This window comes from Arabidopsis thaliana, assembly GCF_000001735.4.
Source record: "Arabidopsis thaliana chromosome 1 sequence".
NCBI classification, from domain to species: domain Eukaryota; kingdom Viridiplantae; phylum Streptophyta; class Magnoliopsida; order Brassicales; family Brassicaceae; genus Arabidopsis; species Arabidopsis thaliana.
In genome coordinates this window covers 30,255,779-30,280,982 of record NC_003070.9, presented here as the reverse complement: position 1 = coordinate 30,280,982, position 25,204 = coordinate 30,255,779, and the positions used below count along the sequence as shown (strand labels likewise).

At 38.1% G+C, this 25,204-nt stretch overlaps 8 protein-coding genes and 1 long non-coding RNA gene across 12 annotated transcripts; 4 read left to right on the top strand and 5 right to left on the bottom strand.

Moving 5' to 3' along the window:
* The first annotated feature begins 623 nt into the window (after positions 1 to 623).
* AT1G80530 (Major facilitator superfamily protein) lies at positions 624 to 3,074 on the top strand. The gene is made up of 3 exons (NM_106701.3): positions 624 to 1,065; positions 1,318 to 2,207; positions 2,294 to 3,074. Exons 1-3 carry the CDS (start codon positions 736 to 738, stop codon positions 2,757 to 2,759), a joined length of 1,686 nt encoding a protein of 561 aa, NP_178168.1. The 5' UTR covers positions 624 to 735; the 3' UTR covers positions 2,760 to 3,074.
* A 3-nt stretch (positions 3,075 to 3,077) lies between these two features.
* Positions 3,078 to 3,493, bottom strand: AT1G80525 (uncharacterized protein; the record flags this gene model as incomplete). The annotated part of the gene is made up of 1 exon (NM_001334991.1): positions 3,078 to 3,493. One exon carries the CDS (start codon positions 3,491 to 3,493, stop codon positions 3,254 to 3,256), a length of 240 nt encoding a protein of 79 aa, NP_001320750.1. The 3' UTR covers positions 3,078 to 3,253.
* Positions 3,494 to 3,704: 211 nt separating this feature from the next.
* AT1G80520 (Sterile alpha motif (SAM) domain-containing protein) lies at positions 3,705 to 4,867 on the bottom strand. Its single transcript, NM_106700.2, has one exon. It carries the CDS (start codon positions 4,500 to 4,502, stop codon positions 3,924 to 3,926), a length of 579 nt encoding a protein of 192 aa, NP_178167.1. The 5' UTR covers positions 4,503 to 4,867; the 3' UTR covers positions 3,705 to 3,923.
* On the top strand, positions 4,829 to 5,224 carry AT1G09977. Its single transcript, NR_139732.1, has one exon. It is a non-coding gene; the product is annotated as an other RNA (long non-coding RNA).
* An 867-nt stretch (positions 5,225 to 6,091) lies between these two features.
* On the bottom strand, positions 6,092 to 8,134 carry AT1G80510 (Transmembrane amino acid transporter family protein). The gene has a single exon (NM_106699.2). The coding sequence runs from the start codon at positions 7,881 to 7,883 to the stop codon at positions 6,414 to 6,416; it is 1,470 nt and encodes a 489-aa protein (NP_565239.1). The 5' UTR covers positions 7,884 to 8,134; the 3' UTR covers positions 6,092 to 6,413.
* A 180-nt stretch (positions 8,135 to 8,314) lies between these two features.
* Positions 8,315 to 10,538, bottom strand: AT1G80500 (SNARE-like superfamily protein). 2 transcript variants are annotated; one of them, NM_001334990.1, is made up of 6 exons: positions 10,053 to 10,538; positions 9,708 to 9,834; positions 9,091 to 9,176; positions 8,958 to 9,019; positions 8,729 to 8,814; positions 8,315 to 8,644 (listed from the first exon to the last, which is right to left on the bottom strand). In NM_001334990.1, the coding sequence occupies exons 2-6, from the start codon at positions 9,786 to 9,788 to the stop codon at positions 8,552 to 8,554; spliced, it is 408 nt and encodes a 135-aa protein (NP_001320643.1). In that variant the 5' UTR covers positions 9,789 to 9,834; positions 10,053 to 10,538; the 3' UTR covers positions 8,315 to 8,551. The 2 variants fall into 2 exon arrangements, with proteins under 2 accessions (NP_001320643.1, NP_178165.2); NM_106698.4 differs by having other exon boundaries at positions 10,248 to 10,538.
* Positions 10,539 to 13,857: 3,319 nt separating this feature from the next.
* On the top strand, positions 13,858 to 20,165 carry TPR1 (TOPLESS-related 1). Of its 3 annotated transcripts, none has more exons than NM_001334989.1 (24): positions 13,858 to 14,083; positions 14,475 to 14,616; positions 14,689 to 14,868; positions 14,951 to 15,223; positions 15,316 to 15,493; positions 15,611 to 15,734; positions 15,874 to 15,983; positions 16,095 to 16,266; positions 16,363 to 16,472; positions 16,559 to 16,628; positions 16,699 to 16,772; positions 16,851 to 16,946; positions 17,044 to 17,139; positions 17,238 to 17,365; positions 17,470 to 17,704; positions 17,785 to 17,925; positions 18,022 to 18,084; positions 18,172 to 18,318; positions 18,387 to 18,497; positions 18,579 to 18,758; positions 18,849 to 19,073; positions 19,156 to 19,344; positions 19,431 to 19,597; positions 19,676 to 20,165. In NM_001334989.1, the coding sequence occupies exons 2-24, from the start codon at positions 14,537 to 14,539 to the stop codon at positions 19,887 to 19,889; spliced, it is 3,363 nt and encodes a 1,120-aa protein (NP_001319429.1). In that variant the 5' UTR covers positions 13,858 to 14,083; positions 14,475 to 14,536; the 3' UTR covers positions 19,890 to 20,165. The 3 variants fall into 3 exon arrangements, with proteins under 3 accessions (NP_001319429.1, NP_178164.3, NP_849913.2); NM_106697.5 differs by having other exon boundaries at positions 13,864 to 14,083; positions 15,877 to 15,983; positions 19,676 to 20,138; NM_179582.2 differs by having other exon boundaries at positions 13,945 to 14,083; positions 14,443 to 14,616; positions 19,676 to 20,080.
* Positions 20,166 to 20,250: 85 nt separating this feature from the next.
* Positions 20,251 to 22,978, top strand: PTAC17 (plastid transcriptionally active 17). Its single transcript, NM_106696.4, has 9 exons — positions 20,251 to 20,718; positions 20,829 to 20,894; positions 20,972 to 21,152; positions 21,240 to 21,436; positions 21,703 to 21,753; positions 21,864 to 21,955; positions 22,042 to 22,151; positions 22,275 to 22,363; positions 22,469 to 22,978. The coding sequence occupies exons 1-9, from the start codon at positions 20,413 to 20,415 to the stop codon at positions 22,709 to 22,711; spliced, it is 1,335 nt and encodes a 444-aa protein (NP_178163.1). The 5' UTR covers positions 20,251 to 20,412; the 3' UTR covers positions 22,712 to 22,978.
* On the bottom strand, positions 22,951 to 24,918 carry AT1G80470 (F-box/RNI-like/FBD-like domains-containing protein). The gene is made up of 4 exons (NM_001334988.1): positions 24,766 to 24,918; positions 23,718 to 24,677; positions 23,494 to 23,640; positions 22,951 to 23,408 (listed from the first exon to the last, which is right to left on the bottom strand). Exons 2-4 carry the CDS (start codon positions 24,621 to 24,623, stop codon positions 23,067 to 23,069), a joined length of 1,395 nt encoding a protein of 464 aa, NP_001319428.1. The 5' UTR covers positions 24,624 to 24,677; positions 24,766 to 24,918; the 3' UTR covers positions 22,951 to 23,066.
* Positions 24,919 to 25,204: the final 286 nt, after the last annotated feature.

Genomic DNA, 25,204 nt, shown 5'->3' with positions numbered 1-25,204 from the left:
TTTTAGTTAAGGTCCATATGTAGCAGTCAAAACAAAACAAACAAAAAGTTAGGCCCCCTCTTTAATTTATTTTTATGCAACGATAATCCTGTAATTGTCGGTTTTTGACTCTATAATGTTTTTTAAATATGCCATGGGAACGTTAAGATCTATGCCAATACCAAAGTGATGTATCGGGCGGTCCACGCGGGACGAAGTCACAGTCAAATGACCTCACGTGTTTCAAGCACAAAAATCTTAACAAGACAACAATTTCCTCTCTTACATATTTGTACCATAAAATAAATTTTCAAATTAAGCCAAAAAAATAACGGAAAGTGTTTGATTGGTTAGTGCTTCTTATAACTGTCGAATTTCAGACAAAAAATAAAATAGAATAGGAACAAAAATAAAAAACGTAGGATTTTTGTCATTAGTTGTGAATAATACTAAGAATCTAACTGAGACCCACTTGCAATTCTTCAAGAATTTAATATGATTAGTTTCAAAAGTAATGCTAAACCTCTTGCGAATCACGCTTTTTATCCTCTTGAGTTTTTTTTTAAAAAATAGTATGAAACTACTATAACGTATGCTTTAAATATGTTAAAAAATATGACGTCATTTTGAAGATGTTTAATGCTTTAAATAGAAACACACCAAACAATAAAGTGAGAGTGAGTGAGTCTGATTCATCTCCTCTGTTTAAGCAAAGCACTTTTCTAAAATCCCACAGGAGAAGAGAGATCGGAAGAGATGACGAAGCTGGCGGAAAAATCGGGAAGCAGACCACCGTGGGTGGGATTAGCGGCAGCCGCATGGGTTCAGGTCTCGGCGGGAAGTGGTTCGACGTTCCCGCTTTACTCCTCCGCTCTCAAATCGGTTTTGGGTTTTAGCCAGCAGCAGGTCACGATCCTTGGCGTTGCTTGTGATTTGGGTGAAAACATGGGTCTTCTTCCTGGATACGCCAGTAACAAGCTTCCTCCATGGTCGATGCTTCTCATCGGAGCTTCCTCTTGTTTCCTCGGCTTCGGCGTTCTTTGGCTCTCCGTCAGCCAAATCGTTCTTGGCTTGCCTTTTTGGCTGGTAACAAAACTTTATCCATTCCTAAATTTCTGATTCGAATTGTTTCTTCATACTCCTTAAACGCCAAAATGAGATACAACGACCAAGTTTGTAAAATCCTTTATTTTGGGGGTTTTCATAAACCCTAGATTGCATCGAATGCTTAATCAAGTTTAGATCTTGTTGGTTTGTGTCATCGATTAGATTTATAAACTCTATTGTTTCGTGTGAACTCAAAAGTTTAGTATTTGTTTGTAATGTTGTTGTTGACAGCTTTTTGTAGCTCTAGCTTTAGCTACCAATAGCAACTCGTGGTTCGGTACAGCATCTCTTGTCACCAATATGAGGAATTTTCCTATGAGCCGAGGCCCTGTGGCTGGACTTCTCAAAGGTTATATTGGGATCAGTGGTGCAGCATTCACTGTCTTGTTCAGCATGGTGCTTCACCATTCAGCTATGGATCTGCTTCTGTTTCTTACGGTTGGTATTCCGGTTATATGCTTAACTGTGATGTATTTCATCCGCCCCTGTATTCCGGCTACTGGTGAAGACCCTTCTGAGCCCATGTATTTCGCTTTTCTGCTTGTCACTAGTATACTGTTTGCTGCTTATCTTGTTGTGACGACTGTTTTGAGTGAGGTGTTTATACTGCCCAGCATACTCAAATATGTTCTTGTGGCTATCATGGTGTTACTTTTGTTGTCGCCTCTTGCGGTTCCCATCAAGATGACACTTTTCCGTTCAAATGCCAAGAGCTCTCCACTGGGGTCTTCAGACAATCTAGCCAAAGAGGAAGGTACTCATGAAGAACCGTTGCTGACACCTTCTACCTCAGCTTCAAACCTTGGGCCTATCTTTGAGGGAGATGATGAGTCGGATATGGAAATACTTCTTGCTGAAGCAGAAGGTGCCGTGAAGAAGAAGAGAAAACCCAGGAGAGGTGAGGATTTCAAGTTTGGCCAAGTTTTTGTCAAGGCAGATTTCTGGCTCCTTTGGTTTGTCTACTTCCTCGGCATGGGTTCAGGTGTTACAGTCTCGAACAACTTGGCACAGATCGGATTTGCTTTTGGTATTAAGGACACAACAATACTCCTGTGTCTTTTCAGTTTCTTCAACTTCATAGGCCGTCTTGCTTCAGGTGCCATTTCTGAGCACTTTGTGAGGTGAGAATCTCTCTCGGTCTAAAATAATCTCGCTGTTTCTCTCTGGGAAATAGCTGTTTCATACGACTCTCCTATTTGTCTCTCAGGTCAAGAACGCTTCCAAGAACACTATGGATGGGAGCCGCGCAGCTAGTTATGGTGTTCACATTCCTCCTCTTCGCCATGGCTATCGACCACACCATTTACGTTGCGACTGCTCTAATCGGAATATGCATGGGGTTTCAGTTCTTATCTATCGCAACCATCTCCGAGCTATTTGGTCTTAGACATTTTGGAATCAACTTCAACTTCATACTGCTGGGAAACCCGCTTGGTGCCACCATTTTCTCGGCCATTCTCGCAGGATACATCTATGACAAGGAGGCTGATAAGCAAGGGAAGATGACCTGCATTGGTCCAGATTGCTTCCGAGTAACATTCTTGGTTCTAGCCGGTGTTTGTGGGCTTGGAACCCTGCTGAGCATTATTTTGACAGTGAGAATTCGCCCGGTTTATCAAGCTCTATATGCGTCTGGCTCATTCCGGTTGCAGCCGCAATCAACGGGTCATTGATATATCCAGAGAGCGAGAGGCTGTTTAGATGAAAGAATATATATAATATAACTACACTCATAGATGCTATCTACTTTTCATTATTATTATAGGCTCCTACTGTATCGTGGGGCATTTTTGTTTGGGTGTATTCTAAGATTTGTAACTCTTGTGTTATTCCGCTGTAACCGGCCAAAAACCGGTTGGAAGAACCTATATGTATCGGCTTCTTGATGAGGTTGTAAGGTTGTTGTTTGATAGTTGTATTACAGTCACTGATCCAACTTATAACCGATAAAAATGGAAACAACTGACACAGACAAGTAAAACAACCCTGGGCTTAGACTTTACAGTGAAAAATTTGGATTTCCTTACAGCATATAATGAAAGATTGAATAAAAAGTAATGAAAGAGCCGGACCACAAGCTGTACTAGACTATCAGCTACCGGAAAACGAGACTATTTGAGCAACCAAATCTGTTTGAGAGAAGAGATGTCATCTTTCTTCATCATAGCTAGCTTTTGGTTTTCTTAGAGATAGTCTCGACCTTTCTTGTTCCAAACCAGCAATAATGCTCTCTGTTTCTCTCGGCCGCCAGTCCCAACGTACATTGGACTTTGAAGTAGTCCATTTTAAAACTCTCATGAATCATGATACTAACATGAAAGTAGACACTGTTGTGGTTGGTATACTTATGAGTTTTGAGGATCGGATCATCAACATCATCGACACAGGCAATGAGTTGATTCTTCATCTTAATTAAACTCATTACAGAAAAAAAGGAAATCTTTGTGTGACCGTTAATTGTGAAAGAAAAAAGAAATAAAAGAAAAAAGGAAATATTTATGTGACCCTTAATTGTGATTTAGCAATTTCCTTCCACTTCAACTCATATTTAAAACAAAATATATATATATATATATTTATTTATTTTTTTACTAAAATTTAAAAGTAATTTAACAGTTAAAAACTTTAAGAATATAATTAATAATATTCATCTAAAAAGTGGTCCACAGCCAATAAATAAAAAGGCAGATAAATGGAGACAGAGAATCATTCAGAATCTCAAAAATGTCAATTAACAAAACTAATTAGCCTAATCACACACTCGAAAAATATTAGCCAAAACTCAAATCTGTGGTGGAAGATCCCAAATCCCCTCGGCATCTAGCTAGTTAATGATTTCAAGTAGGTTTAAGGTTCTGAAACATGGAATCCCACTTAATCTTCTCTTCTACATCTTTGTTTCCCCAATGATTATCATCATCTTCATAACCTGAAGAAACCTTTGGATTGGAGAAGCTATCGAGCCTACAAGGAGTTCCATTCGTCAACAGGAGTCTCTCTTCCTTGACGCCATTTCCGTTACTCGGCATCACCAATCTCTTCTTCCTCGCACTTTTCCATCTCCCGTTCCCGCTGCTACTCGTGCTTCTCGACACAACGACCAGAGCCCGGGACGATTCCTCTCGTCGGATCCAGGCCCTAACATGCTCGGAGAAGCATTTCCCGGTCTTCTTGATGGCGATCAAGACTCTGAAAATCGAACGAGCGGTGAGCGGTGAAGGTTTCCGATCACGCCGAGCAAGCTTCAGGATCTCGAGGCGGTGCTTAGCGATTGAGATACCCATGCTCTGGAGAAATTCGTGGTTGAAGTAAGCAATGTCTTCGTACTCGAGCTCGTTGTTTGAGAAAGAGAGACCGTACTCGTAGATGAGAGAAGCTTCGAGATTTGTTCTCGAGAGCCATGAGAACCAATCCATAATGTTTATGAGATTTACGAATCTGTAGAACGTTTGGTGAGAGTGTGTGGTTTTGGAAGGTAAAGTCGTTTGGAGTATATATAAAGGAAAGGAGTGAGACGGTTTGGGGTTGTTTTTGACTTTTTCAAAAGTTTCGGGGCTTGCTTAGTAAGGTGGGTGAACGGATGGGCTAAAGTGGACCAAAGTAAAAAAAAAGAAGAAGAAAATGATAAAGAGAAGTTCACACATCTTTTAGCATTGAAGAAAAATGAAAAAGGATGCAACACATGGAGATGACTGAGTGAGGGTTTGTCCATTAATCACGCTGTAGGAAATGGAGCACATTATGCTTCTTTTTTTGGGATCACACTATCTCTAATAGAGATTCTCTATCATCTTTGTTCCATTTACTATTCAAATATATATGGGTAAAACCGAATATATTACAGTAATAAACTTGCACCCAACACAAATTTTGCTTTGGATTGAACTATATTTTCAATTTAATTGAAAAAAAAAAGATAATGAGAGCGGCTAATACTCGATCTTAGAACACATATGCACATGCAATGAAGATTACCGTGACATCAAAATATTTAGAAGAAAATAAATATAATTCTGATGGCCATATAGATATATTATAGTATTATAGGCATCTTCCGCTGTCTACGTGATCAAATTAATTAAACAATGTTACTTCTTTGTATTAAGTTAAATCAATGCCTTCTCTTCGTTACCAGATTAATTAACTAAATAGTTAGTATTATCTTTGTAGTTAGGTCAACTAATGATAACAAAAAAAAACTACTCTGAAACTTAAAATCCAGCTTCTTCTGTAGTCAACTAATATATTTGGTGTATTAATTCGTGTATATAAATACATTACTTTCATTGTTATTTTATTATTTAAGTCAATGAACACAAATTCAATTTTTTTAATGATTATCCTCAGTTTGGCTTTTTTAAATTAAGCAGGAAGATAAATTATTATTGAGGTCTTAAGAGGAGGACTATACGAGCCATTATTATCGAGTGCTGTGATAACAAAGACATCAACACGAGTAGTAGTGGATGCAATCATACAAATTTTCATCTATCACAATCAGAATATTCGATAAATTAATATTTATATACTTAGAAGCTTATAGTTCATATAAAAATAATAATAATATAGATCAAATGGAAGACACGATTGGTGATCACGGGTCATGCGCATGTGGAATTTAAAAGATATTGTTCATATGCACTTACCAGTCACTAGCTTCCACTTCTAGTTTCGGTTTGCCCACATTGTATGCCATCTACTGATAATGATCTATTTTTTAGTATACCATGTAAGAACTGAATTAGAAGTTTTGCTTAGACAAATCCGAGGCAAAGTCGTTGGATCAACATATAATTATACCATTTTTTAAAGGCACACGGATCAGAGGTGTATTTAAGTTGGGTATTAGAGATCTTTAGTGATAACCTTTGAGTCTAACTTAAGTTTCGTTACTTTGCTTTCATTTCAATAGTACCAGTCCGAATGATTCTAACAACCACCTTAATATATTCATTGGTTATTTCAGGTACCTAATTCTGGTTAAGAGTAGACCAACTCGGTTTTTCAAACTAAATTCATCTACTAACATCAGTCCACAAACGATCCATGAACACATAAAAGAATGATTCGCAGCCAGAAAAAAAAGGAGGAGATTTTCTGTTAAGAAAAACAGAAAAAAAATGCGTATATATAATAAAATCATAAGAATCAGGTGTCTGTATACATATAATTCACAAACCGGAAATCTTTAGGCTTAGCCTGAACAAACGCCATTGATCGACATCCTAAAGGTGCATGTAGCAGTCGCTGAAGATTTCCGGTTCGGTATTGGACTGAGAATCTCTGACTATATAAATCTACAAGATCCTGGAAAACTGCTATAAGTATCAATCTGATTTGCTCTCGAGGCTGTAAATGTTGCCAATGGTTCCAACAATGCTAACCACTACGGCCAAGATTAGCATCAGCCATGACACTGATCTTTCCACGAAGCTTAACGAATTGCTCTGTTTCCCTAACCGCAATGCGATCAGAGCAGGGAATGTAAAACCAAGTGAAACAGCTGATGTTGCGCCTGTGAATTTGAAAGCAGTCCATATGTTTGGTATCATCGTTGAGCCAATGTAAATAAGAGCCAGCAAGACCACAGTGAGTCCCAAAGATCTCTTTTTGCTTTCGGATAGAGGAGGCGAGCCTTCAAACAGTAAGGTATTGACGGTTTCTCTCAAGGAGAAATGGATCACAGGGAAGACGAGAACTAGATGAAGAATGTAGCCGATTCTGACAATGTAATTCACCGCAGAGCTGAACCGGATACCGAGATCTTGATCAAAGTTGGTCAAGATATCTGATTCGGTGTCCTTGCCGAAGAGGAGATAACCCGATACAGCAGTTGAAGCGTAGACAACAACACAAATGGCTGTTGTGATTCTCCCAACTCGGTTCATCTTATGAGGTGATCGACCTTCAAGCTCGTTGTATATCGGCTGAACATTGAAGTGACAAACGTATGCGTTTGACATAATCGGAATGACCACAAGAAGGTCCAAAATTGCTTGTTTGGAACCAAAGTCAGGAGACAACCTTGGAGGGTCGATAGTTCCTTCGATAAGCTTGATGGTGGCGACAACAAAACAGACAACCACAAAGACAACAGCAAGAGCAACAGAAGCAGCTGATGTAACGCTCAAGGAATCAATCTTGTTCAAAGCACAGAGAGGAGCCAAGAAGATGACCATAACAATCAAAATCAACACTTTACGGTGATCCCAGAACCCATTCCCTAACCATTGATCCAAAACCCCAATGTGATGGAGAGAACCAGACATAACATCGCCCATAATAATCAAGTAAACAACGAGAACGCCACCATTGTTGACAATGATACAAATCTCAGACAAAACCCTAGCGGTTTTCCCCAAAGCGAATTGAACAACCTCGCCGTAGGATTTGGACTTGTAAAGAACAGAAAATCTAACCAGAAGCTCAACACTAATCTCAGACAAAAGAGCCATGAGGATAATCAAAACAAACCCTAGAACCAAGCCGAGAACTTTCATGGTGGCGGGCAATGCCATGATCCCGGCGCCGATAATAGAAGTGGTGAGATTGAAAACAGCACCGTAAATCCCAGATCCTTGATTGGATGATTTGCCATGAACGAGTGGGTAATCAGCGACATCGAAATCGAGATCATCAGCATCTTCACCCCCAACACCATTACGGGCATCGTCAAAATCATTGACGAAGCTTTCTTCATCAGAAGGAAGCAACTTGTTTCTGGGTTTCCCATTAACCGTCGGTTTCTGTAACTCAACGTAAGAAGTTTTGGAAATGACAGAGTAACTGCTATCCATTCGCAAGATCTGCTCTCTGATTTTATTTTTAAAAAAGAAAGAAGAAGATAAACTTTGTGATTATCCGAGATCGAAGAAGACGAAAGAAGAGACTTTTATGAATCTCGACCAAGAGAGAGAGAGAGAGAGAGAGAGAGAGATTGTTCAAATCGGATTAAGGGTCAACGTCTCAATTGGTCGTCCTTCCTGCCTCGTCGGCGAGCGATACACAGAGATTTGATAAGTTTTGGGAAACTTCTATCTTCCGATTGGTGCTTTTACTTCACATGTGGCCTCTTTATTAATTGATTAATCGTCTTTTTAAACTTCAATAAAGTACCTAATTAATTGCGGATTAGCAATTAAAAGTGTCACATTAACTTATGTTAGGCGTTTGGTCATGTTTCAGAAAGATATACATCGTACATGTACGCTTGTTTTCCAATAGATTCTGAGGAAAAGAGAGACTTTATAATAACAACCAAAGATGAAATTATTTTGGATTGAATGGATCATTCATTACTCATACTAAACAAGGAATCCCATTCTTATTAAAATGTTGCTTGCAAGTTAGAAATAACAGAAATCCAGGCACTCAAAAAGAAAACAGAAACAATTGACTTGGGAACTATGCGATATGGGTACAAGAAAAATTTGATCACCAAATGCAAACAGAATCTCCGTCTTCTCTACAGGTACTTTCTTGCAAGTGCACGTACTTTGGTGTCAAAATGTGACGACGTTATCCGAGAACCAGGAAGATACAAGGGATTCAGAAGAATCTGCATGAACAAATCATTTGGTTTCCATCAACAAAATCAGGACAGAACAAACAACTGCGAATTCATTTCATCAAGAAAATTTACCTTTATATAAAGCTCATGCACCTCTTGAAAGAAGCTCTTGATGCCGTCCTCATTCCGTGAATCATGAAGGAGCATCAGTCGGGTATGTGTTGATAAATTAAGGAAGAAACAGATATTTACAACTGCATAAGAATCTGTTATGCACAAAAGCCAATATACCAGCCTGACACTTTTTACATCAAATTTTTATTTGCACTTAAATCTCAAAGGGTCTAACGAAAAAGGATATGGCCTGCGGTAACATATACTGACACAACCAGATCGTTAAACCTGTCCACTGACTTCAAGAACCTGAAGACTTGTATGACAATGAGATGGATCCTTTAAAATGATAATATATTTTCACAAGAGACTTTACTTACATGGCACTTGTAGTCCATGCTAGGTCTTGGACAACATCTAACGCTGCATGTAATATAAATTGGTGCAACTGTGCAGCATCTTCTCTCTGCCAAATAGAGAGAATGGTGTAAGAGACTGATGTGCACTTATCGACTAGACCACATACCAATTGGTTGAAACATATATCTACCAGCTAGATGAAAAGATCAAGACAAAAACAGGAAAACTTCCGTCAGTAAGAAAGGATAAATAACTATGTGATAGACCAGAAACCAATGAGTCATGCAATAAGCAATAGAAGATCTTATAGAACTATATTATTAGAATTATCTAGTAAGAACAAGGCCTGCTTGCTTGGTTATGTAAAACAGGTTGAAACGTTCCTCGACCAAAAATAATTTAAACAATGGATATAGCAACCCTTTTCATATCACTAGCCAAATAAACAACGGTGACAATTAATAAATGAACTTTGCACCTCTCCCGTGGGTTAAATCTAGAGAGCTATACTATGACCATGAAACTAAGTCAAAAAGAAAGAGCTGGAGCCAGAACGGAGCAAAACTGCAGGAACATGTACTATAAACTTCAATGACTCAGATTCATACAAATAGAGAAAGTGGAGAAAGAAATGTACTTTAGCAGCAGATCCAACTTCAGCTTCATAGATGGGAATATCATTCCGGCCCACAATGATAAAGCAGGCAGTGTTAGCCATAGAATCCCTCGTCTCTAAATAAAGGAAATCCTAGATCTTGTGTCTCCTGAAATACCAAAATCAAACCCCAGATTTCAACATTTTTCTTCTATTCTTTAATAATCCAATCGGAAACCAAAAATTCTCAATGGAACACTAGGAGCTTCGTCATCAATGGAACAATTTCCTCTTGTTACCAAATTCTCACCAAAAAAATCCTGTGATTTATGCGGAGTACGATACAGCTAGTTAGACACTAAACAAAAAATCACAATATGGATTTACCTCGCAATGCCCTCCCAATCGATTCAATCACAATTTACACTTGGTAAATTACACAATAAAATTGACAAAAATCGACAACAAGACAACAAAAACAAATTCGTAAATTAAAGAATGATCACTGCGGGATGCAGATTCAATTAACGATCTAAGAAGCATGGAATAAGAAATGGGGGTGAGAGAAAAATCCAATCTTACCAAAAAAAGAAGTAAAACCCTGTGAATCTGATGTGCGTATCGTTTCTTCTTTACCATCAACGCATCTTATGTCTAGACAAACATTGGAGAATCAGATTCCTTGGGATGTCTCTCGTGTTTGGATCCGTGCTAAATACTTCAAACAGGTTTGATTCTGTCGTGTACTAGTTTAGGACTATACACCACGAGAACTTTTTAGATACGGGTGAGAAGTTTGGGTTTGTGACCTGAATTTTGGAGGAAGAAAGGGGATCTGCGGTTTGATTCAATATTGGGCTATTGGGTCTTTAACGGGCTTGTCATTTCGTTCCATTATATAATAGTGAAAGTGGCTAAAAGAATGTTGTTTTAGTCCCAACGAGATGGGAAGACGACTAGAAACCAACCCCAACGAATTACCAACAAGTTTGATATGTAGTACATAGACTAATTTTTATGAAAAAAATAGTTTGGTCTATGACAAAATATTATCCGTACGTTTTGAAATAAAAAGGTGTCATTACAAATCTTTTGGTTAATTCGCTCAAAAGTATAATGAAGTTTGATAGTAGACAAATATCAATCCAAGCGGCGTTGGGATAACAAGAGAACCGAAATAAATAAACAAATTTGATGGTGTCGCTGTCGTCGTCATATAACAAAAATCAAATTTTCCCAACAAAAAATAGTTAGCGGCAATGTCTTGGATACGTGGAAATTAGTCTATCTATATATACATACGTGCTTATTTGGGCTAAATAAATAAATAGTGCAAATAATTATGGCTTACAAAAATTCACATTATAATTATAATGGCAAAAGACAACCGACAACTTCTCCCCAGAAAGCAATCAGTATATCGCCTTTAATTACCGCGATATGAGAGAAGAGAAGAAGCTGATAAATTGAAGAATAGACTGTACTAGTATCAAAATAGCAAAGCAATTAAGCTTTTTAAGAGAAGAAGAGAGGACATACATAAGTGGAAAGTAACCAATAGCCATTAGCCAACACCCTTCTCATCTACGTTTTTATTTATTTATTAATCAACTTAAAGTTTGGTTTTAAAATTTAAAAAACTAACCATGATTAAACAAAACAAGTAGTACAAACAAAAATAGCCAATAATAATTGTAGTAGTTTCACATAGTGCGCTTTATTAATACTTAGTGGACTTTAGTAACTTATGAACATACTCACTAGTATAATTTGACACTATTTTCCTTTCATTGGTTACAGATTTTCTAACCAATTGCATTGACCAACTGACCTAAAATAATGTTTTGTAGATTCCAATATTTAAAATAAATACAATTATTAGAAAAATCAATGCCTTCTTTGGAAAAAAAAAATCGGTATGTGGCTCTATTAATTGAAAACATATTTTATATTTGACTTTGTTTTTTTTATTGAAAGTGATTTGATAGCATCGTTGAATGATTTAGTAATATCTCCCGTAAGAATTTAATTATCCCGTTAGACTTTTTAACAGACCAGCCAGATGGGACCAACGTGCACTGTTTTTTGGCCGGAGAATGTATAAAAAATATTGAAGATGCAGTGAACACTGACCACCATTCACTTCTCCACAACTTTTAATGACCGGTTTACAAAATAAAACATAGTACTATATAATTTTCAACGTGTTAGTCTGATTTTTATATTTCTAAAGAGAAGTACTCATCTATTTTTGAGCTATTAATCTATTACAATTTGTGTTCTGATCTGGAGAGTGGAGAGTTATTTCAAAGTAAAGTATGTAGATTGTAGAGGATCTATCGAGAATCTACTCATTTAAAATAGTTTGACGTTGTAGCAAACAATTTTTTTGTCATTGATGATTTGTATTGTTTGTAAATATTATTTAGAAACCAAATCGAATTTTTAGTTGAAAATTATAATCTGTTTAATAAGTGATAATTACATCATGCACATGTACCTAGTGACTCATAATGAAACGTATCATAATGGATTGACGAGTAGTTGTCTGATATTGACATCTTAATTTATAACTTCCCTTTTCATTGTTAATGTTCCTTACTGTCTTCTGATTGATAATAAAGACGTTGACATGTCAAACCACATAATTATTTGAAAAATATATATTATTTCTTCAGATTTTCATCATTTGTTATAAGTCTCGATAAGACAGTTTTTGTTTTTTTAACAATTTTTTACAAAAAACTTACGACCATAATTTAGTTCAGGCGAAAATCAGTGAATCATTAATCATATTTATTAGTTTGGATTTTTATGTGTTTTTCTTTTTATGTATTTGAGGATTTTTCAGTTTGTGAAAACAAATCTAATATGCTTATTTGATTTCTTCTTTATTTGCTGTATTCTTAATATATCTTGCAGAGCTAAGGTAATACTCAAATTTTTTTTTTCCACACGTAAAAACTCATATTTATCAGTTTGGAATTACTGTATTCTTTTTAGTAGTCCTCTCACTCGCCATGGCAAGAAGAAGGTTTTTTTTTCCTTTTTCTTGCATTCCATGTTAATCAGTATTTGAATAAAAAAGCAAGCTAAATCGGCAAATGAACTTATATCCAAATAATCAAGATATCAATCTGTGTAAGCATTACTAGAAAAGTAGAGATACTCGTGTTACCGTGTAAATTAAAAGAATAAAAATGTGCTTTTCAAAAGTTATATACTTTTCTTGTGCACCCATAACTTTAGCAAAAGCAACCATCATCATTCTTGAGCAATTAAAACAAATAATATTGATCTTCATTTGGTGCCAAAATACTTTACGGTAATGACGTCAAACTCGATGTTTCTTGTCAAAGTCTGAAAGACCAATATAAAATAACACTAGACACATTATAAAATTAACATATTGGTTCATTGTAATTAAACCGTCGAATATATATAACGAAAATACCAATTACGCTGTGAATAAACAAACAAAATCATTTTATTAGTCATCGAGTAAATAAATTCGATTATAATCCTCAATAGTCAATATATATATAGCTCACATCACATTATGCGATTAACAAAAACAATCCAAAACAGTTAAATGATTAGAAATTAAACGAGTCTCACTAAATTATTAACGACTCCAAATCACGAGAAGGCTTAAGAGTTATCATGTCGGGAGAATTTAACTGATAACCTCTTCCATTATCTCTCAATCACGTGATTTTTGTTCAACGAGTACCGCATCTCAAGAATAAAAATGGCAATTTAGGTAAATATTTGTCATTTTCAAGGGCAATGGAACTTAAAGATGCATTTCAGAAGGAAAAGCTTTGTCGTGTTATGAGGGAAATGTGGGGACGCAGCTACTTCGCTTTCAAACCGTTGGATGAATATCCTTTAAGGTTCATCGTACAAGATCGACGGCACTCACCGAGGGTGTACTCATGTTGTGACACAGAGGATCATGTCTACTTGGAGTACAGCTAGCAGCTAGAGATTCTGAGCCGATAACGTCGAGAATTGTAGCCGGCTAAGTCGTATATGCTGGTTTAAACTTTAATCTGTACTTATATATAAGTCAACGTGCTTATCAAAATCAGCTCCCTTATCGTGTGATAGGTGCATTGTCTTATTAGACTCCGTTATCCGTCACCTTCGCATATTAAAATCACTTTTTATTTTTTGGTTTTAAATTAAAGTCTCCATTTCTGCAAGATTTTAATGTTCGTATAAATAAGCCTGAAGAGAGAGAGAGAGAGAGAGAGAAAACTTGTTTTTTTTTTTTCCATTAGTTTTTTTCTTACTTTCTGGTCGAGAGAGGAGAGTCCAAAAAACCCAAATCCTTGGCCTCTTTCAATATCAGGAGAGAGAAACTGAAGCTCTGGCCTTTGTTTCTGAAATCGATCGTCTTCTTCTTCTTCATGGCAAGTAACGTATCTAGGTCTTTCATTTTTGGTTTAATATCTAAATCGTAGCTTTTCTGGGTTTTTGATTTTTGTTTTTGTCTCATGGAAGTGAAAAAGATGGCCATTTTAAGCTTTATATTTAATTCGGTGGACAATAATAATACTAGGAAGACCTAATTTTTGTGTAGCCCAATTAAACACTAATTAAATCCGCCGGAATAGAGACTTTTGGAGAATTTTCCGGAGGATAGTTGTAAAGATCTAGTTATATACTGTGTAATTAAGAGGCTGTGTCTATTTTCATTTTTTAAAAATAATAATTAAATGGAGGAATATCTGAAACCCAGTAAATTGGGATGATTTGATGGTTTTGTAAGGTTATCATCGTCGCCATTATATTGATATGCAGATCTGGTGGGTTTTTCTGCATCTGACTTGATAGCTTTATCGGACTGAGTGGCAAAATCAATCATGTCTTCTCTGAGCAGAGAGCTCGTCTTCTTGATCTTACAGTTTTTAGATGAAGAGAAGTTTAAAGAGACTGTTCATAAGTATGTCCGATCTCTCTTTTCCTTTTTGTCTTTTATTAGGCATTATTATTAACTTGATTGATTATTAATTAGGCTTGAACAAGAATCTGGGTTTTTCTTCAATATGAAGTATTTTGAGGATGAGGTGCACAATGGTAACTGGGATGAGGTTGAGAAGTATCTCTCTGGTTTTACTAAAGTTGATGATAATCGATACTCCATGAAGATTTTCTTCGAGATTAGGAAGCAGAAGTATCTCGAGGCCTTGGATAGGTAACTTGTGTCTCTCAACAACAACAAGAATCAAATGTTTTCATATTGCCAATCAATCACACCTGCTGCTGCTTCTATCTAGGCATGATCGTCCCAAGGCTGTCGATATTTTAGTCAAAGATTTGAAAGTGTTTTCCACTTTTAATGAGGAGCTTTTCAAGGAAATCACTCAGCTCTTGACCTTAGAAAACTTCAGGGAGAACGAGCAGTTATCCAAGTATGGGGACACAAAGTCCGCCAGAGCTATCATGTTGGTGGAACTCAAGAAGTTGATTGAAGCTAATCCTTTATTCCGTGATAAATTGCAGTTTCCTACCCTTAGAACTTCACGCCTCAGGACTCTGATTAATCAGAGGTATTCTTTGTCCTTTCTTGTTCACTTCAACAAATTTTCTTCTTGTCAGCTACTTTAACTCCTTGTTTCTATGTGGCTACATAAACCTGCAGCTTAAATTGGCAACACCAGCTTTGTAAGAACCCAAGGCCTAATCCTGATATTAAGACTCTCTTTGTCGATCATTCCTGCCGCCTACCAAATGATGCACGAGCACCATCCCCTGTCAACAATCCGCTTCTTGGATCATTACCAAAAGCCGAGGGATTTCCTCCTCTAGGCGCACACGGGGTAGGTCAATTTCCACCTGATTTTTCGTATTTTCTATAAGTGCCATTTCTACTGCTTTTGGTTCTAGCTCTATAGTTACCTTTACATGCCGTGCTTGACTTACCTTTATGTCTTTAGCCTTTTCAACCAACACCTTCTCCGGTTCCGACACCTCTTGCTGGTTGGATGTCTAGTCCTTCCTCTGTCCCACATCCAGCTGTGTCTGGAGGACCCATTGCTCTTGGTGCTCCATCCATCCAAGGTTATTTGCTTATCAAATGTGGTGTTTCTTTATAAAAGCTGTGTGGAACTATAGTCTTAAATTTTATCCTCGCCTTTTTTTCAGAACCTTTAAGTTTCACCTGTGATCTATGTAACATGTTCTCCTTTTTGGTTCTTAGCAGCCTTGAAACACCCGAGAACTCCTCCTTCTAATTCCGCTGTAGACTATCCATCAGGTGACTCAGACCATGTCTCAAAGCGAACCAGACCTATGGGAATCTCTGACGAGGTGAGAAAAATCTTAATTAATATTATATATTTTCTTATCAATACCAATTTTACATAATTGGTAGTACTAGTTTAGACTTTAAACGTATTTCTTCTTTCTCCCCATATGTAGGTGAGTCTAGGTGTGAACATGTTACCAATGACATTCCCGGGGCAGGCTCATGGTCATAATCAAACCTTCAAAGCACCTGATGACTTGCCCAAGACAGTTGCACGAACTTTGAGCCAAGGCTCATCTCCCATGAGCATGGATTTCCATCCTATTAAACAGACTCTGCTACTAGGTCTGTTTCTTGGTCTGTATGCATATTTCATGTAACATACATCATCAGAAATTTTGTAAAACCAGAAGTTTCTTGCTTCAATTTTCTTTGTTCCAGTTGGTACGAATGTAGGGGATATTGGGCTCTGGGAAGTCGGTTCTCGAGAACGTCTAGTCCAGAAGACTTTCAAAGTTTGGGACTTGAGTAAATGTTCGATGCCCTTGCAGGTGTCTTCTTTTGTGAAAATCAACCAGAATATTAATATCTAATATCTATTTGAAACTTCAGTGACCAACAATTCTGGTCTTTATAGGCTGCTTTGGTGAAAGAACCTGTCGTTTCTGTCAACCGTGTGATTTGGAGCCCGGACGGTTCCCTATTCGGTAAGACTTGAGATTACAAATGCTCTTTCAACCGATTTGAGTATTCATATGCGCACGTTTTCAACTGCAGGAGTTGCTTATTCGAGACATATTGTACAGCTATACTCTTATCACGGTGGTGAAGACATGAGGCAACACCTTGAGGTGTGATATAGTTTACAACAACATTTTAGGAGTATTTCTTTCATTTCCTGTAATGAAAATCATTTTTTATTATTTCAGATTGATGCTCATGTTGGCGGTGTCAATGACATTGCATTTTCCACTCCGAACAAGCAACTATGTGTTACTACTTGTGGTGATGACAAAACCATCAAGGTTCAGTATTTTTTTTCTTCTTTCATTTCCTTAACTCTTGTTTTTTTTTTTTTTTGTTGGAACTCTAAAAACAGACTAATCAATTCTGTGAATTAAGGTCTGGGATGCTGCAACGGGTGTAAAACGGTATACTTTTGAAGGCCATGAAGCTCCTGTTTACTCTATCTGCCCTCACTACAAGGAAAACATTCAGGTAAAGTAGCAATATTTATACGGTTTCATTTTTGCTAAGTACAAGTTGAAATTCGTTTCTATTTGGTTTTGACTTGTTTATTTCTTCTTCTGCTTAAGTTTATCTTTTCAACTGCTCTTGACGGAAAAATAAAAGCATGGTTATATGATAATATGGGTTCTCGGGTTGACTACGAAGCTCCTGGTCGCTGGTGTACAACGATGGCCTACAGTGCTGATGGAACTAGGTTATAACATGATTCTCATCATCTTTATGTTGTGGTTCTGTTCTGTATCGTCATGAAGTGATAATAAATTTAAAATCTATTTTTTATTATATTCACATGGATAGGCTATTTTCTTGTGGGACGAGTAAAGATGGGGAATCGTTCATAGTTGAGTGGAATGAAAGCGAAGGAGCTGTGAAGAGAACTTATCAAGGATTCCACAAGCGTTCCCTTGGTGTTGTCCAGTTTGATACTACTAAAAACCGTTATCTCGCTGCGGGTGACGACTTCTCCATTAAGTTCTGGGATATGGACACCATACAGCTTTTGACTGCCATTGATGCTGATGGAGGTCTCCAGGTATGCAAACAAATACCTCGATTCTCCCTGGGAACCGAATGTTTTCATTTGCAGCCATCATGGCTCTCTATGTTTTGTAGGCAAGTCCACGGATCAGATTTAACAAGGAAGGCTCTCTCTTGGCTGTTTCCGCAAATGACAATATGATTAAGGTTATGGCAAACTCAGATGGTCTAAGGCTATTGCACACAGTCGAGAACTTATCTTCTGAATCCTCCAAGGTACTGAATTTTGTGCTCACTGGATCTTCAACAAGCAAATTACTAACCCCCAATTTGAAATTTCTTCAACACTTTATTTTTCATGTACATTTGCAGCCTGCAATCAACAGCATTCCGATGGTAGAGAGACCTGCCTCTGTCGTTTCCATCCCTGGAATGGTACGAAAATCGATACTTTTTCCGTCAGTTTCTCTATCTCTTGGTCTGGGTCCAATCATCGTTGTTGATCACTTACCTTTCCAACAGAATGGAGATTCGCGGAATATGGTGGATGTGAAGCCAGTGATTACCGAAGAATCAAATGATAAGTCTAAGGTATGGAAGCTTACTGAAGTCGGCGAACCCTCTCAGTGCCGTTCATTGAGACTCCCTGAGAATATGAGAGTCACCAAGGTACTAACACATAGACTGACATAACTGTACTTATATGGCTTGATTCTAATGACTCAAAACTTGAGCAGATATCGAGATTGATTTTCACAAATTCGGGAAATGCAATTTTGGCATTGGCATCAAATGCTATTCATCTGCTATGGAAGTGGCAGCGAAATGACCGTAATGCAACTGGGAAGGTACTTATGGTCTAAAATCTTCCTTTAAGATCGCCAAAAGAGTTGAAATCATGATGAAATTCAATTTGAGATTTTGTGTAGGCAACGGCTTCTTTACCTCCTCAGCAGTGGCAACCAGCGAGCGGGATCTTAATGACAAACGATGTGGCTGAAACTAATCCAGAAGAAGCCGTACCCTGTTTTGCTTTATCGAAAAATGATTCCTACGTGATGTCAGCATCGGGAGGAAAGATCTCTTTGTTTAATATGATGACGTTTAAGGTAAAATCCCAGCTACAGACAGCACTATGTCTAATGTATGCAAACAATGCTTCATCTGTTACATTTAATTGTGTTGTTGGCTAAGCGCAGACAATGGCTACTTTCATGCCGCCTCCTCCTGCCGCAACGTTTCTTGCTTTTCACCCTCAAGATAACAATATCATTGCGATCGGGATGGATGACAGTACAATACAGATTTACAATGTTCGTGTTGATGAGGTTAAGAGCAAGCTTAAAGGACATTCTAAGAGAATAACCGGCCTCGCTTTCTCCAATGTATTAAACGTTCTGGTTTCGTCTGGAGCAGACGCTCAGGTGCTGATTCATCTCATGTTTTGTAATAAAGAATCCAAATCCTTAGAAGTCTTAGTGTGAATCTTTTGGTTTTTGTATGCAGCTTTGCGTATGGAACACGGATGGATGGGAGAAGCAGAAAAGCAAGGTTCTGCAAATTCCACAGGGAAGATCCACGTCTTCTTTGTCAGACACGCGTGTTCAGTTTCATCAAGATCAAGTACACTTCCTTGTGGTCCATGAAACTCAGCTCGCTATATACGAAACAACCAAGCTTGAATGCATGAAACAGGTTTTAGTCTTTATATATGTTCATTCTCTCTCCTTGCATCTGAGTAACCCTTATAGAAGAAAGAAATGTCTTTATTTTGATTCCAGTGGCCTGTGCGTGAATCAGCAGCTCCAATAACACATGCCACATTCTCATGTGATAGCCAATTGATATACACAAGTTTCATGGACGCTACAATATGCGTCTTCAGCTCTGCAAACCTTCGATTGCGTTGCAGAGTCAATCCCTCTGCATATTTGCCAGCTTCTCTCAGGTGAGTTAATGAAATGAATATAAACTAGTGCAATGTTGGATCATGAATCTTGAGTCTTCATGTTGATGTTTTGTGCAGCAACTCGAATGTCCATCCACTGGTGATAGCGGCTCATCCGCAAGAATCCAACATGTTTGCAGTGGGTCTGTCAGACGGAGGGGTCCATATATTCGAGCCGCTTGAGTCAGAAGGTAAATGGGGAGTAGCTCCACCGCCTGAAAATGGCTCAGCCAGCGCTGTCACGGCTACACCTTCCGTTGGAGCTTCTGCCTCTGACCAGCCTCAGAGATGATCTGCTTCAGTTTCTTACTCTGTTTTTTTTGTGGGGGTTTTAGATCTTTTCCGATTTATTATTGTTTTGTTTGTGTGGGGGGAAGAAAGCATTCTAACAAGGTAAATGAATTAATAGCTTACAAGTTCTTCTTAATTGGTTAATTCGATGTTGCTTGCCTCTGATATTTTGGTCTTGAGAAATATCAGTTTTGCAAAAGGACGAATTTGCAATTTTGCACTCCGAATCTAAGCACGAACTAAGGATTGAATGCCACGTGCAGCTTCGAGATAGGTTTGGATATTCGTTTTGAGATACGAAGGAAGAATTACTAAGGCCTATGCGGCCCACGGCCCACAGACTTATATATCTACAATGATAAATATCTTCAAAAATAGTAATTTTGAGAAAATATTGAGAAGAGACAGAGAAAAAAAATCGAGTGAAAATTATCTGGTGTGTGTATCTAGAAGAAGCTACAGAGTGGGACGAGGTTTAAACTCGCCAATCGCCATTGACCTCTCGCTTGCTTTCTTTAACTAAAATGGCGACGCTATCAACACTAGAGATTGCTACGACCTTCCTCTCTTTCACCGCTCCTCGTTCCTCTGCCGCCTTCAACTATCGCTTTTCTTCTGCCGCCGTCTCTGTTCTCTCCAGGCCCAGAGCTACCACCGTTTCCGTCAGAACGACGCCGTCTTTCTTCTATTCCCCGGTGGTCCGCCGTCAAAGATTCTCATCTGTCTCCGCCTCAGCTACGCAGACTGAAGATTCTGATGTCACCACTAAGATTCCGCCAGATAACCGGATTCCGGCTACTATTATCACCGGTTTTTTGGGCTCTGGCAAGGTCAGTCAGTGTTTCTCATCATTTCATATCTATTCTAGGGTTTAAAATTAGCCCTGCTAAGTAAAAGAAATGTTGGACTAATTATACTGCAATGTTTTGTTTTTCCACAGACAACATTGCTGAATCATATACTGACCAGAGATCATGGGAAGCGAATAGCCGTGATTGAGAATGAGGTTAGCTTATTATCCTCGCCTGAATTCAGTTATAATGGTGTTGCTTTCTAATTCATGTTTCATGTGAATTCTCTCAGTTTGGTGAAGTTGACATTGATGGGTCACTTGTTGCTTCTAAATCTATTGGAGCTGAGGATATTGTGATGCTCAACAATGGCTGCCTTTGTTGCACTGTTAGGGGTGATCTTGTCAGGATGATTGGAGAATTAGTCAATACCAAGAAAGGAAAGTTCGATCATATAGTCATAGAGACTACAGGTTGGGAAAGGGGGCATTTTCATTTAGTATGCTTAGAGAATCTGGGGAATGAGTAATGACTATCTTATGTTTATTTTCACTTTTTAGGATTGGCAAACCCGGCACCGATTATCCAAACCTTTTATGCCGAGGAAGAAATTTTCAATGATGTCAAACTGGACGGTGTTGTTACTCTAGTTGATGCTAAGCATGCTCGTTTGCATCTAGACGAGGTCAAACCCGAAGGTGTTGTCAATGAGGCTGTTGAACAAATAGCTTATGCAGATCGTATCATAGTTAACAAGGTAACCAAAGTTTTGAACACAATTGTCTCAAAGAGAATGTGATAGTTTTTGTGATCTTGAGTGGTTGAATCTCTTCTATCATAAGATTCAGGTCGTTCCTCTCTCAAATAGTTTATAGTTTACAAATAAATTCATTTGCACAAATGGTTTTGACACGTCCTAAGTGATGGATCCATATGTTTTACTCAAATATATTGAGAAGTTATCGGTTGTATTGTTTTTGTTGGCATATCCAATTTCTGAAAAGTGACTGTACTTTGTTGCAGACTGATCTTGTTGGTGAGGCGGAATTAGGTTCGGTGGTACAACGCATAAAGGTCGGTCTCACATCTTCTTCGTATTCATTTATTTCACTAGATGATTATATGTTAGTCTCTCAGACCATTCTTGGTTATAATGTTAACGTATTTGCTATGGTTATCTACAGACAATAAACAGCATGGCTCAGATGACGCGAACAAAGTACGGAAATGTTGACTTAGATTATGTTCTTGGAATTGGAGGTTTTGATCTAGAGAGGTCTGCTTCTTGTTTAACTTATGATAATATTCAGTTTGGTGTCTTGTAGCTTCACACAGTTATTAAGGTGTTCTTTGCTTTATCAGAATCGAAAGCTCTGTGAATGAAGATGATAAGGGAGATCACCATGATCACGACCATGATCATCATCATGATCACAACCATGACCACGACCATCATCACCACGATGGACATGGTAAGTTTATTAGGAAACCTTGATTTAGTTATATTGATTGCATGCTCCAGCTTTACGAACATGGATTGTTGGTTCTGGTCTCTCTCATCACAACCTAATCAGTCTCTGATTCTTAAACCTCAGATCATCATCATCATTCTCATGATCACACCCATGATCCCGGTGTTTCTTCAGTCAGTATAGTTTGCGAAGGAAGCTTAGACCTTGAGAAGGTAATATAGATAATATGCAGCTTGAGAGGCACACAAAAGTCTCATATAAAACGACTGTTTGATGAAACCGTATGTTAATCTTCAAATTGTGTCACAATCCATCAGGCAAACATGTGGCTCGGGACGTTACTGATGGAACGCAGTGAAGACATCTACAGAATGAAAGGTCTCCTCTCGGTCCACACCATGGAGGAGAGATTCGTGTTTCAAGGAGTCCATGACATATTTCAAGGATCACCAGACAGGTTATGGGGAAGAGAGGAGGAGAGAGTGAATAAGATCGTTTTCATTGGTAAGAATTTGAACAGGGAGGAGTTAGAGAAGGGTTTTAAAGCTTGCTTGATTTGATTTTTGCACTAGCTCTATGTATACTGAGGAAATGGTCACCGGCGTTGTTGTAACTCGATTTTAAGTGCCAAAGGATATAAACGTCATTACTCTTGGTTCTCCTCTGTGCATCACCATTGTGGCGGAGATATTTCCAACTTAAGTAGAGAACGTAGTAGCAATAAAGTTATGCATGTTTGTTGTGTTCATATTTGGGAAAAACGAAAAAAAGAACTTTGTAAGAAAATAACAATAGAGATCTCGATGAGATATAACAAAAGTCGATCAAATTATAGATTCAACTTACAAAAAAAACAAATGTTTGGTCAGACCCATGATCCATGTCCACAAAAAATCTAAGATATCTTCCACTTGATTACTGATCAAGTATTTTGGGAATGAACCCGCAGATCAAAGGTAGTAAACTGGATCCATGAGAAACATTCTCGTGCAATGGCTTTGGCATGGCAATTTTACACCCTTCAGACCGTTTAGGAATCTTTCTGACTTTGTTGATGACGTTTCCGAAACTTTCATTTAACATCAGTTTCTTCAAAACAGAACAGTTCCTTACAAAGTATATAGCTAGTTCCATCTTGCTTGATGTCTCACTCACTGTGATTGGTACCTTCAATTGAACATACTCGAGAGATGATTCGAAGCAATGAGGAACCAATGACAGATTAATCTCCTCCTTCTCTGGCAAGCAGTCAAATTCCTGATGATACAACCAAACGAAAATTTCGTTCTTTAGTTAGGGTTTTCAAAATGCTATTATAGGATAATAGGAAAATGATGCGCACCAAGAAGAGGGAATGTAGATTCGGGCAACAACCAAGAAATGTCGGAAACATTTCCCAAGAAGATTCAGAGAACGAAGCATGCAAGCAAAACAGGTTCGAGAACTGAGGTACTAGTTCCGTTTCCGATTCAACGTAATCATGGATCATCTGTTAGAAAGATATCAACTGTCCATAAGAAAATTGTATAAAATGAATTGGTATTGACTCAAATGAATCATGTGTACCTCTAGAGTTCGAGCAGAGATTGTCAATTCACGGACAGTGGATATGGCGGTGATAAAATCATGGATAACAGAATCTTCATCCTCCGCATCAAAGACAACATCGATGTTCACCTTTGCACAAGGAGATATATTATGTATTATGAAGCTCTCAGATTGGTAATCAGTGATGCTCATGTATTCCAGTCCGGGGGTATCAACTTCAACATTAGGATCTTCACATTCGTCATAATCCTCACGCATAGACTCAAGTTTGAAGCGCCTTAGTGACGGAGAGCGCACAGATACATCTCCGAGTTCATCATGATCATGCGTGATTATGGTTAATTCGTCGAGAAAAGAGCAGCTTGATATGAGAGTCCCAAGAATGGTCTCTCCGTCAAACTTGACCGCCTCGAGATGCATAGTCTTGAGGCAAGGTAAAGAAACCAATTGTGCTCGAGGAGCATCGAAGACTACACTATAGAGAGTTAAATTCACCAGAGTCGCACATGAGTAGAGCGAGACAGGCATCCGAACTGAGTCATCCTCAATATTAACCTTGCTGAGAATAGTTAGATCTTTAAGTCCACGTTTCACCACATGATCGATCCGAGACACAAATTCAGGGTCACAATGCTCTTCAACGTTGTAAATCCACTTGAATCTCTCTATCTTAAGATTACCATCAAACTGCAGAAAGCTATCAAAGAAATCTTCCAAGTCCGACTCATGAGGGAATTTACTGGAGTCCAAGTCCAAGGCAGGAACGTGTCTCCAGAGATTTCTCCATCGCTTTGACATACGGCTTGTGAAAACGGATTCCCTCGTAGGGACTTTCGAGAGGATCTGAAGTAGCAAATCATCTGCTAAACCACTTATCCAATCGGATTCCGTCAACTTGCTCTTCTTTACAGAGGGTTCAGCCATGGTTCCTTCCTCCTCTGCCTAAACCATCAAAAATCAGAGTATACTCTCACGACTCTGTCACCACAAGTAAGCCAACAAATTCTAGAGGTGTCTAGAAACAAACAAATGATATTTATTGTATAAGGGTACTGAAATAACTTACTGAGTTAGGCCTTTTCCCGCGTCCGCCGTTCATTCAAAGAGGTGATGACGGCGAGAGAGAGAGAGAGGAGAAGACGTCGATACGAAAACACCGTCGATATAACTTGGCGGCGAAGAAAGAGCACGAAGGTTTTCTCGCTCGCTATCTGACTTCTCTTTGACAATTTTTATGGTATATATATTCAAAATCAAAGAGTCACGCCCCTTGGTTAATTTTAATAACTGACCCTTTTTTTTCGCTTGGCCTTTATTAATGGTGGATTTATTATATTTAATGATAATTACAATAATGATAAAATGGTTAATTTACGGCAATCTGAAAAGACCACACGTAGAAAATAATGATTACTTTTGCTAACTGTTGTTCTTCATTTTAAATTTCTCATTCAATAATTAACGCCTAACAGAATTTCAATTTTATGAATATATACTAGAAAAAA